General features: G+C 32.8%; 2 protein-coding genes across 2 annotated transcripts; both read right to left on the bottom strand.

Moving 5' to 3' along the window:
• Window positions 1–297: 297 nt before the first annotated feature.
• Window positions 298–3,769, bottom strand: LOC126671010 (NADH kinase). The gene is made up of 5 exons (XM_050364701.2): window positions 3,480–3,769; window positions 1,463–1,708; window positions 1,294–1,374; window positions 913–1,067; window positions 298–825 (listed from the first exon to the last, which is right to left on the bottom strand). Exons 1-5 carry the CDS (start codon window positions 3,567–3,569, stop codon window positions 453–455), a joined length of 945 nt encoding a protein of 314 aa, XP_050220658.1. The 5' UTR covers window positions 3,570–3,769; the 3' UTR covers window positions 298–452.
• Window positions 3,770–6,525: 2,756 nt separating this feature from the next.
• On the bottom strand, window positions 6,526–11,405 carry LOC126671064 (histone acetyltransferase MCC1). Its single transcript, XM_050364762.2, has 7 exons — window positions 11,164–11,405; window positions 9,239–9,310; window positions 8,460–8,681; window positions 8,203–8,347; window positions 7,727–7,826; window positions 7,398–7,626; window positions 6,526–6,857 (listed from the first exon to the last, which is right to left on the bottom strand). The coding sequence occupies exons 3-7, from the start codon at window positions 8,564–8,566 to the stop codon at window positions 6,680–6,682; spliced, it is 759 nt and encodes a 252-aa protein (XP_050220719.1). The 5' UTR covers window positions 8,567–8,681; window positions 9,239–9,310; window positions 11,164–11,405; the 3' UTR covers window positions 6,526–6,679.
• Between the last annotated feature and the right edge of the window lie 831 nt (window positions 11,406–12,236).

The raw sequence follows: 12,236 nt of genomic DNA, 5'->3' as shown, positions 1-12,236 counted from the left end.
TTGTGCACTTTGAACCTGGTTTTGTTTCTTTCGATCCAAGAAAGTAATCACTGATAATCAATCTTCATGTGCTGTAAACATCATGATATTATTATCAAATGAATTAAAAATTCACTTTTATTTTTGCATAAAAAAATACATCTCAAATACTTGCTGATAAAAATTTAAAATATTTATCTTCAAAAAATGGACTGATTTTAGACCCATTTTATAGTTTTCCCTAAATTCTTTTGATTATTCACACTTCTGGCATCATGTGTGTGTATGACATACGTTTTGTTATGAACTCATACTACATAACATCAGCAACTATCATGTTTCCAAGCCACTGCTATTTGTACAATAGACTCGCTCATCTTTCTAAAACAATGTGCAATGCTCTACCACTATGCTATCTGTACAAGGGACGCGATTTTTTTGTGTATTTACAAATAAAAGCTGGGTGCACCATTCTATGATAAGATATGGTTAGGCAAGAAAACTTTCAAAATTGGTGCCTTTGAAGAGAATTGAAGGGTATCCCCATATTGGATAAAATGACGTACATGAGAACCATCAATATATACTACACCCTCGTCGCAAAACCATCTGGCTTCCATGGACTCGTCTTGTTTAATTATCCCATGCATCAAATTGGAGATGCCATTGCCTGCTCCACCTAAAATCGGTTCTCTTACCATATATTGGAGGTCCTCAGATAAAATAGGCATAACAAATCCACCTGCAGAGTGCATTGCAGCCGTTGATCCAGCAGCTGTTGAGATTCTAAGACCGCTTGATCTGCAATTTGCTAACGGAGAGCATGATTCACTGTCCTTCTCAAGCCTGAGAGCAAGCAGAAAAATGGTGGATACCAAAATAACTAAAATAACAGGAAATTTGACCAGAATAATTCAATGTGGAGTCACTTACTTGAAAGAGAAGCGCGAGACTGTTGATGGACATGGATGTGCAATTAACATGTCATTAAGGGCATATGTTGACACCGGTGGTTGCGAGTTTATACTTACTGACATCCTTGTTAAATTACAAGGATTTTTGCATCCAGCAAGGATATCATCTAAAACCTGACAATGAAATCAGTTCTACTGAATATGTCAACTATGTGTAAAGCAAATCGTGTAAAACTTAATTTTCAGGTGATCCCTCTAAACTTTTGTGAATTTGTGTTAATTCTTTTATCACACATCAATCAGTGCAAATTTTGCTACTTATATGTCCGGTGTGTATATAAAATTGTGTTTACATAAGCAGATTTTCTTTATCTATTCTATCCTATATTTGGTGTCTTACTTGCTCAAAGTTTTTGACAGTAGCTGCACATAGGTGGCCAGTACTCCTGGTAGCATCAAATTCACAACTGAGATGCGCCACCTACACCAGGAAACATACAATGACACCCCAATTGATGGTATTGATACCAGCAAGTATTTTTCAGGCTTGGAATGCAAAATAAACTAACCTCTTCAGCTTGTGTGGGGTCTGAGTTCACACCTACAACTGGAATTGAGTCATCTATGAAATGACTTGCTCGCAAAAGTGTTCCATCGCCACCAACCGTAACAACTAAATCAAAATCACGGATTGGTTGTGATAAGTCGGTGCGTAAAATAGTTTCCCAATCAACTGACTTTTGCCTTAGTATGTTCTGACAAAAGTTTACAGCATCCTTGTGAACCTTACGCCTGTTATCCAGGTAATGTAGAACCTGCGGATCTTTCAATTTTATATTCAAATGCATAAAAGTAGTTTGCGTAAAAAGAGCACACAGAACAAGAAAAGGAGAAGTAGATAAAAAGTTAAACCAATTTATCCTTTATACATTTTCTTGATCAAGTGAATTGCTCTTGAACAAAGCCTCAGATCTTAGTATAAAAAAAAACTACGACAGAGCATTACAAGTCATCTTCAGAATATACTCATGGTATTTATACCATACCACCTAATGAGAGCAGGTGTAAACTCCAAACCCCCCACAATAATTTCAAAAAGTAGTCAGGGATGCAAATGCACCTACTATCCAAGTCCCACAACCATGGTCATAGCAATACAATCACGGTGATCGCCGCATCTTATCGCTTTAGTTTTCTTTTGACATTTCTCTCATTAATTTTGTAACAAATTTGAAAGTAAATGCCACTTTCTCTGAGTCCTGACTTGAACTTGTAAACTAGTTTTCTATATAACTAAATGTAATTAATGCATTAATGTCCATCTATTGTAAGAACTGTTGGACCAAAAAAATGTAAGTGAAAATGGTAAGCACCAGCATGGAGAAATTAGTGATGAACAACTAAAGAAGAGGCCACTGGCAGACTTGAATAAAGAACATAAGCCTATTTTTCGCTGTTAGAACAATTATCTAGACATCAGCACAAACTATAAAAGTTATAAACATTTGTTTGGGAGAAAGAGATGGTAAAGTAAGGTAACGATTTTAAAAGTAAAGTTAATGAAAGGAAGGTAAGGGAAAGATTATTAAAAACCCTTCCTTGTTTGGAAAAATAAAAAAATAAAATATGAGTTCATTAAAAACAGGCCTAATTACTTTAAAAAAACCCACCTTGTAATATTTTTCCATTTATACCCTCACCTAGGAAAAAGTTCATTTGTACCCTTTTTTTGATTTTTCATTTTCGTCTCTACCCTAAAGAGCTAATTTGACCTCTTTTTATTTAGAAAAATATTCAAAATGATCCTTTATATTTAGCTTATATTCTAATTAAACATTAATATTATTAATTATTTATAATGTTTTCATCTTTTAATTAATTTAATTGTCAAAAATTTAAATTTTAGGGTAGAGATGAAAACGAAAAATCAAAAAAAAGGTACAAATGAACTTTTTCCTAGGTGAGGGTATAAACGGAAAACTGTTACAAGGTGGAGGTTTTTTAAGTAATTAGGCCTTAGAAACATTAATTGAAAATAAACCTTTAATTTTCAGTTCCTTCCAACAATCCAATTGGATGAGCTGAAATGTGACGGTTTTCAAGGATTTCTCAACCCTTCATAACACATACCTTATATTTAGAACTTTCTTCCCAAACAGGAGGCGAAAATTAGTAAACCCTCCCAAACCTTACTAACCCTTCCCAACCCTCAATTCAAATAAAAACATGTCAAATTTTCTGATACGAGGTACCCTATTTTTCAAATTATGTCTCAGACTAACAACAGCTCTAGTAAAGATTAATCTGGCAAGGAAATAAGAGTGAACGATGAAGAAAATTTACAAAATTATATGCCTTAAATTTCCCTATTAGATGTTGCTGGCTCCTATGTTTAAATTATTATTTTTTTATAGAAAGCAACCGATTCCGAGAGTGGACAATTAAATTGTGTTTTACCATACTAATTTAATCTATTTGGTGTTAAAAGCATTTAAGAGCTAACATTACTCTCTGCGACATTTTATCAAATAGGTAGCAGACTAATGAGAGAGAGCAAGCAAATGAGCAGAATCAAATGTATAATACCTGAGAATTGGTGATACGAGGTAAACTCTTAGAACCAACTGCGTACACATCGAATGGTTTCAAGAGCAACAATAGCCTACGTATGGCCATCGAGCTTCTCGGCCCGATCACTGAACCAGAGACCAATTCGTTTGGTTTGAGCTATCTATCAGTCTATTAGGTACTGCTTCAAGCGAGTTAGGATGCATAAACCCTAATGTGAATGCTACTGAGTTGATTCGAAATTAACTCGGACTGAAGAATTTGCTCTGCGGGTTGAATGTGTACGTTCAGTGGGTATCGAAGCCGTAAGATGAATGTTTGATATCTGTAATTAGACTGTTTCGGCCCATTTAATGTTGAATTGGTCCAATGGCTTTTCAGTTTTGGAATTAATGGGCCTGATTCAAAAAACTTCTTGATCCTACAATGAAGTTAGAGAAGAAAATGTTCTTATTTAATTCTTTCTTTATTGATAATATTTTTTGATAATTGAGGAGGGAGAGCGTATGTGAAAAAAATCGACAGTTTTTTTATTGATAATTAGCCACAGTTTTTAAAGTAATGTGAGTGGGTTCATGAAGGATCCATTTAAATAAAAATCAATTAATTATGTATATTTAATTTATTCATGATAATAAATATATCTTCTTGAATCAGGAATTTATATAACCAAATTGATGTTCAAATTCACCTAAAATTTGACATATTCAAGGTATAGTATTTTTAATGTCTTGGTAAGTTTAGCCTCAAATTTTGCTAAAATTTGAAATTTAAGCATCCTAAAAGGTATTGTGTTTGTTGCGATTCAAGCACGACATTTAAAATTTGACAGAAAAATTTTATTTTTTTATGCTTTTGAAAGTTTACAGCTCAAAGTTATAATCCGATATCGTTTCAGTTATTAGAAACTCATCAAAACACATCGTTTGGTGAAAAAAATATCACGGTGCTGGCAAATTAATGTCAAGAAATTAAAGGTTGAACTTTTTTAAGGAAAGTTTTAAATTATATGTTTAAATCGCTACAAACGCAAACATTTGAGATTTCATACGTAAATAAACCTATCCTAAATAGATCCATAGTACATTTGCTAATTTGATTTTATACTCTTGATGTTTCGCAAACTATCACAGAGTATAAAATCTGTTTGATAATCATTAACTGAGAAAATAATCGGATCCAAATGTGTTTTACGCACAAGAAAGTAAGATAAGCTAGAATCATCCTAAATCAAATTGAAAGTTAATTGGTATCTCAACTTTATTATTACTAGTTTCGCATTACGTGCTATGCACGTGGCTCGTAACGTAACTCGTCAATGAACATATTAGTAAATTTATTATAATTATATCAATTTTTTATTTATAATTAATATTAAATTAGATAATAATTTTTGTAAAAGTAAATATAATATATTCGGTTATTAAATTTTTTTCCATACTGAATTTATTGTTCTTTTGGTTTTATAATAACCATAATTAAATAATTAACTTAATTTAATTAATAATATCTTTAAAAATAATAAGATAGAAATTTAAATAATAATATATTGACCAAATAGAGTATTTTAATTGTGTAGTTCAATCAAACTAAAAGATAGGTACTCTTACTAATTTGGAGACAATTTAGTTATTTTTTGCATACTAAAAACTAAATTGGAGATAATTTAGCTACCTATTCTAATTATGACTTTCATTACAATAGTGATTAATTAAATAACTAATTAGTTAATGACTATAAAACATTTATTTAGTAGTAAACTGAAAAGGATTATTCAATAAATTTGCCTGTTCCCCCTCAATCTGTGCTTTTATACATAGTATATAGATTACGCAAAACAGCTGAAAACTAAACGAATTGACGTATCACTTAAACCCAAAAACAAATCCTTAATAATTTACAGAGTCCCAGTCAAAGCCAAAATCCTTTGGCTTTGAGTAAGAGAAAACTTTTCCCCCTCAGGATTTGCTATAACATATATAAATAAGACATCCTTACAACACAAAAACTCAAAACAAAAACCCCATCACAAGCAACCAAATCCATCAGATTAAATTCAGACACAATCCTCGACAGAGTTTTATTACTTTCTCATCAAGTCATCAGCATGGCGAGAAAGAAATCAAGACGCGCTGCATTACTTAAGAAGCCAATGCAACTGAAGAAACTGGACACCATCTTCACTTGCCCTTTCTGTAACAATCCAAACACGGTTGCATGCACCTTCGACAAGGAGTTAATGGTCGGCGAGGCTGCATGCTGTGTCTGCAAAGCAAACTACATCACTAATATCAATTTTTTGACAGAGCCTATTGACATCTATAGCGAATGGATCGACGAGTGTGAGCGGGTCAACACTCCTACCAAAAAAGGAGTCCGTGTTTAGATAGCTAGTCTGATGACTCTTGATGCGTTTTATTTTTTATTTGTTTTGTTCTGACGATTCTTGGGCGGTTTCTTGGATTGTACGTTTTGATAACTCTTGAATTGTGGTTTTAGGGTTTTCATTTAATGTTTCTGGGTTTAGGGTTGTGGCTGTAATCCAGTAGCATTCAATCAGTTTATAATATTGTTTTCAAGATAATTTTGTGCATGTGAGTCTAACTATGTTCTTGTCTACATTAATGTAAGAAAGGCATTATTTGATAGTCAACCATCGCGTAACAGTACTATTGAAATATGAGATTTACATCCAAAAATGACCGACAAATTCCAACAAAAAAAAATGACCGACAAATTCCGTTCGGTATGATTTACATCCAAATCTACCGTACCATATGAAAACAAGATTCAATCCCAGGTCAAAAGAGGACCACCGTGGTGTGGTGGGTTAGAAGAGCTGTGGTGGCTGCCGTCACCGGGACAGGGGGGCGGGCATTGACAAACATGAATGAGGATAAAATGGTTATATTCATGACAGATCAACCCTTGAATTCCCCTTATAAATAGAGTTTCTTCCTTCTCAAGAAATTAATATCATTTTGGCATATCCAATTCATTTGATTTTATGTTCAAAAAAAATTCTCTTGATTTATACTTCACTCTATTGACATATACAAGGATATGAACGTCAACAAGGACAAATATAGATAATCAATACAAAAAATTACAGAACACGGTGACCTTACAGTAAAAAGAAAAACAAACTGATGACAACAACATCAAGACACTATATCGTTACTAACTTGCTCTAAATTCATGAATGTCATATAACCATTTTACACGCATTCACAGCTGCTATATGCACTTGTATGGTTTCTCTTGCTCTGTATGGATATAAGAGAATGAGTTTCCTTACATTTTGGCCATTTCGGCTTCTCTTCGTTCCTACATAGCCTCGCAGTTAATGACTTCAGTCCATTCCTCATGTAACTCATCACAGCTGTGACCACCTCTCTGCAGACAAATTAACCCCCTGTCGTCAATAACTCAACACTAACAAATCTATAATTATTCAAACCCTAGTAAACAGAAAAAAGGAAAAGAGTATCTGCAGAATCTTAAGCAACCATTCAGTTTATATTTCAGGCCATAAGTAATGGGGATGCAGTTTAAAACAAGTCATCGACAAATTCTGCTGACTGACTGCTGCTAAAATCGTTGGTAAATTTTGGCACCAAATTGGCGCCTTTATTTGCCAAAGTGATCCATCAATAGTTCGCCGTTAAATGTTAAAGCCACTCTATGTTGCCAAATGGCCGCTAAATCCATTACAATTAATAATTTAGTGGATTCCACTGGTTCTAGTAGTGATTACCAGATTTAACTACCCAACCATCACTAAATAGTTTCAAGAATTTTCAGATAAATGTCAGGTTATTCTCAATCTTTCATATAGAAAATGCACTAAAAGGCCAATCAATAAGAGCAAGTGATTGCTTTATGAAACAGCTGGATGAAATACTTGTAACAGGAAGTGTGAGAGTTTCTACTTACAATGGAGAGCAAGGAGAACGACCCCCATTTACGTAGTAAACAAACAAGTACGAGTCATAATGTTGGCCGTTGATCAAATAAAATCCTTGCAACCGCCGTATACACTTGAATGCCATTTTCCTGTATAAATGAATGGCGGGGTTATTGTATGAGATCACATGCAAGTAAACAGCACGGCATGTGGGTATACTTGAAGCATATTTGATAACCTCACGAACTAGAGCATTTGCTGCAAATCAAGACACCAAATAATTAGTCATAGACTATTATAATTTTCTGGATACAAGTTCAACAAAAAAGTCCGTATTGCAAAGATAGAAATTCGATACCTATTCCAGAATTTCTATAACTTTCTACCACTCCCAGTGTCAGAATGTATACTAGTTTTTGATCTGGTTTTGATGGATCATATCTGAGCAAATCCCCTATCTGCAGGTAAACGTTGATTGATTGCTGAATGGAACTTACCATTTATATGAAAGATAAAAAGTAAAAATCTTTTCTCTCTCAAAAAAAAAAGAAGAAAAGTAAAAATCTTGAAAGCATCATTCGTGGCATGCATGTGGCATATGATAAATATGTAAAGAACAACTATAATTCTATTCCAATCAGCAGTTAGCATTACAATCCATCAAATTTTTCTTAGCTGAAAATATCACTCTAATGCTAAAACAAAAATCTCAAGAGTTAACTACGGCATCATATAAATATGGGAAGTAGCAAAGGAAACATTAATAGTGCTTCCAATGCATAAATTCAAATGAAAATAGATGCCGTCATACCCTCAAAAATGTAGAAGACCCACCTCACTGTCTTTGGCCATCACAACTCGTGCGGTGACAAATCCAATAAGCTCATCACTCTGACCATTAGGTTGATTACGATCAACAGCTGCCCAAGATACAATATCACGTGCATTGACAACATTTTCGAAAAACTCTGACTCATATCTGAAAAGATAAATAGCATTTCTCACAAAAAAGCTTCTAAGCCTGTAAAGGTCTTTACAGCAAGAAAGAAGAAAATTGGGCAAAGAGTGGGTAAACAGAATAAGAAACCTGCCTTATAGGAAATACGTCTGCATGGAGCCGCTCTAGAATCGGCAAATCAGAAGGCCGTATAGGCCTGTAGCATATAATTGGGCGGTGGGAGAGTTTAAGATTTACCATTTATAGATATTCTATCTATCCCCGGCAACAATATGATAAAAGTGGAGAAACTGTACATGAAGTTCCTCCATTTATGCCACATCAGTCACCATCTCTGTGCACCAGTTGCTAGAAACTGAAAGAACAATTTCCTTTTATCAGCCCCTTACGTGTGCACACCAAATAAAGGCAGGGAGATTACAAAAATTTGAACCAGAAAAAAACACAAAAAGCATCTGCAAATGTGACAGTGAAAAGTAGAAAGAGTAGCTTATAAAACTAGCTTTCCAGAATTGAAAAGTTGGATTACATTCATTCGACTATGATGCAAGTATGCAACTACTCACACTTTTGTCATCATATGTATCACATACATTTTGTTATGGATTCATAGTGGACAGGAAAAGAAAAATCTATCAGTAGTAATTTAATTTGCTAAACAGCCATGACAAAGGAAATTATATTATCAGAAAATTTCCAAGTTTGATTCCTTCCCCAATCTTCTGACCAACTAAAAGGAAAAAATATTCTTTCATGTGTTGCAACTAAGAGACTATAATTTCCACATCACGCTTTCCTTTAGATGACCTCTGTTGAACGTAAGCCAACTAGCACCTAACAGCTTATGTGTTCCATTTCCAAGGTCAAAAAGATAAGTCAGAATCATCAAAATTGTTTGCATCAAGATTTTACCTTGACTGGCTCTTCCCACTGACAACTACAGATGCAGATAAAGTACCACCACTATAAGTTTTCTAATGTAATCTGCAAGAAAAAATTTACCAAATCAATCACTCCATATGTAGGAAATTTATCACCTGATAGATATTACAAAACTAACAGACACTACTCAAGTTGCAAAAGTTCTTCTAGCTGAAGAGTAGCATTATAAAGTTAGTCAAATGCAATACAGTTGACTTCAATTTCCAAACATCGATAGCCTCTAATCTGAGAAAATATATAAATAAAAGAGAGAGAGATAGAGAGGATGAACCTTCAAACTGGAGCAATTAATATAAAAATACATAGTAATAGAAGACTAATTTTGAATAAAAATGGGGTAATGTCATAAAAATTCACCAAATTTACACGTTTTTTTAATTTAATCACGTCTTTTAAAAAGTGTCATATTTGGACACCAATTTTCATTTTTTTCCAAATCCATATACAGACTCATAATTTGCTGGGGTGGCCGTCAAAAAATGACTTCCACCTCAGCAAATTACACCAATGAATGGGTGCCACCTAAGCACCACGTATGAATTTGGAAAAAAATTAGAAGTTGGTGTCCAAATATGATCCTTTTTAAAAAGCGTGATTAAATTGAAAAAACGTGTAAAGTTAGTGAATTTTTATGACATTAAGCCTATAAAAATACATAGTGAAACAGAATACTAACATTCGCAGACGTCGCAATATATAGCAACAAAACCTCAACCTAACAGGAAATGTATCCCAATTAATTTACTACCTTCCTCAACTTAAAGAAAGGCCAGAATCATATCCCACCTCACTTGGAACACGTTAAATTGCTTCGGAACATTCTTAAATAGCAGCTTAGACTAACATATTTTAACAAACTACTTAAGCACTAACAACAAGTCATGGAACGAATGCTCTGGAAAGTAGTCAAACACTATCAAGAATGGAAAAGGAACTGAACCATGGCCACATATTGCATTAGAGCAATGATAATAATCAAGATTGAATATCAATATAAGAAAACAAGGGGCATATATGAATGAATGCTCGAAAGATGTTGAACGAAGATTGAACATAAAGATGGAGCCTTTTCTTTCTTGGTAAGGCTACCTCTGTCATAATGCTACAAGTCTCAGCCACATAGTATTCAAGATTTAATAAAAACTAATGTTAATACACGAGACACTATCTTTCACTTTAAGAAATTCTCACTGTGTCTCTCAGAGTCCTAAAAATAAGAAGAACCAAGTTCAAATGTCGAGTACAGCTCACCAAGCTCACTGCACACACAATTCATTTATTGGAGATTACTGATCCTTATCTATAATCATAACACTATCAACACACCCATAGTAGTAAACAAGCATACCACTTTTGTTTATCATTTGCACAGCATTGTAAAAAGAACTCGAAAACTCTTTATATCATTTTATCATATCTACATTTCAACAATAAACAATTCTTAAACTTCTTGAGGTTTCAGAAAGCCACATCTCCAATCTAGCCAACTTTTCGATGTAACTTTTCCGAGTCACTTACTGGTTTTCAGTAACAATGAAGAAATCAGTTTACTTGTGAAGCACCTATTTTTAAAAACTAATTAAATAAAATATCAAGACTTACACACAGATCAAAATTAAAGAATGGTGATAACTCAATTCAAGCATTGCCCAATTTCTTGAAAGCATTCATCTTTTAGGAAAAACTGAAACTAAACAATAATTTCTAACTCAAATGAGATACTAACCATTGATCACAATCAGCAAAAATAACATTAACCAAATCAAATTCATCAAGAATACTAATTCCAATAATTACCAATTTGCATAGCTAAATTAGAATAAATTCAATAATTAACATTCTACTAAATCTTAAAGAATGAAAATGAAGAAGATAAAAGCCTACGCCTAGTATACCTCATCAAGTGATTTCTGGAGACGGAAGAGAACTAGTAGAGAGAGTTCAAGAACAAATACAGGAAATTTAGGTGATAATTCTTGATGGGGATTTCGTTAATCTGTTTTTTTTTCTTGTTTTATATGCAAAGTAATGTAATTTGGCGAAGAATTAAATGCTTTGCTTGCTGAAACAAATAAAAATCCAAACTTCGAAATCTGAATTGAGGACCTTTTTGTATTACTTTTTCATTTTTGGGCCAGTCTTAGACTTCTCATGAGTATTTACAGTTGTAACAAAATTACCCTTCTTGGAATTTTTTGCTATATTTGGGAGTTACTTTTTTTCTTATGAATAATATATTTGCGAGTTACTTTGCAAAGAACATAAACACGGAGGGTATATTTTTTTATTTATTTTTGTCAAATATAACTTAAAAACTTATAAAGAATGAAGAAATTGGCATTCGATCACATGACAATTCATTTGACCTCTTTATCAAGACACTTCTTGTAACAATTTAAAAAACAAGTGCATAATATTTAAATACGCCAACTGCGAAATATGTGAAAGATTATTTATGTTGTAACAATAAGGAGAAATTATGCACTTTAATTTTTTTATTCTGTTAGATTTTTTTAGTGAGATTTTTAACGAGACAATAGCACGTAGCGTAATTTAAATTATATATTAGTGTCATCAAAAGGAATGTTATAAATAGTATGTTAATGAATGACAAAATTATCATGCCTCCTACTTAATATAGATAATTAAAAGTAAATCCTCTATTTTTAACATATATGTAAATGCATAGTTGATATAATTATCTGTAAATAAATTTCAATCCATATAGATCAAACAAGTGAAAAACTCATAAAAAATATAATTCTTTCAAATATTTATTCTTTTATTGTGTTATTTTAATTACTTATTAGTTAATAATTAGTTTATTTTACAAATATTAATCTATATTTTAAATTTATATCAAATAACTTTAATTTTTCGTTATTTATCTGATTGTAGTGTAAATTACAACTAAATGGTGAAATGAAAACTTTTTTGTTTTTTTGATTATTATATTATGAAGTGGAGT

Source organism: Mercurialis annua, linkage group LG3, assembly GCF_937616625.2.
Source record: "Mercurialis annua linkage group LG3, ddMerAnnu1.2, whole genome shotgun sequence".
Lineage (NCBI taxonomy): Eukaryota > Viridiplantae > Streptophyta > Magnoliopsida > Malpighiales > Euphorbiaceae > Mercurialis > Mercurialis annua.
This window is presented reverse-complemented; position numbering and strand designations above follow the sequence as displayed.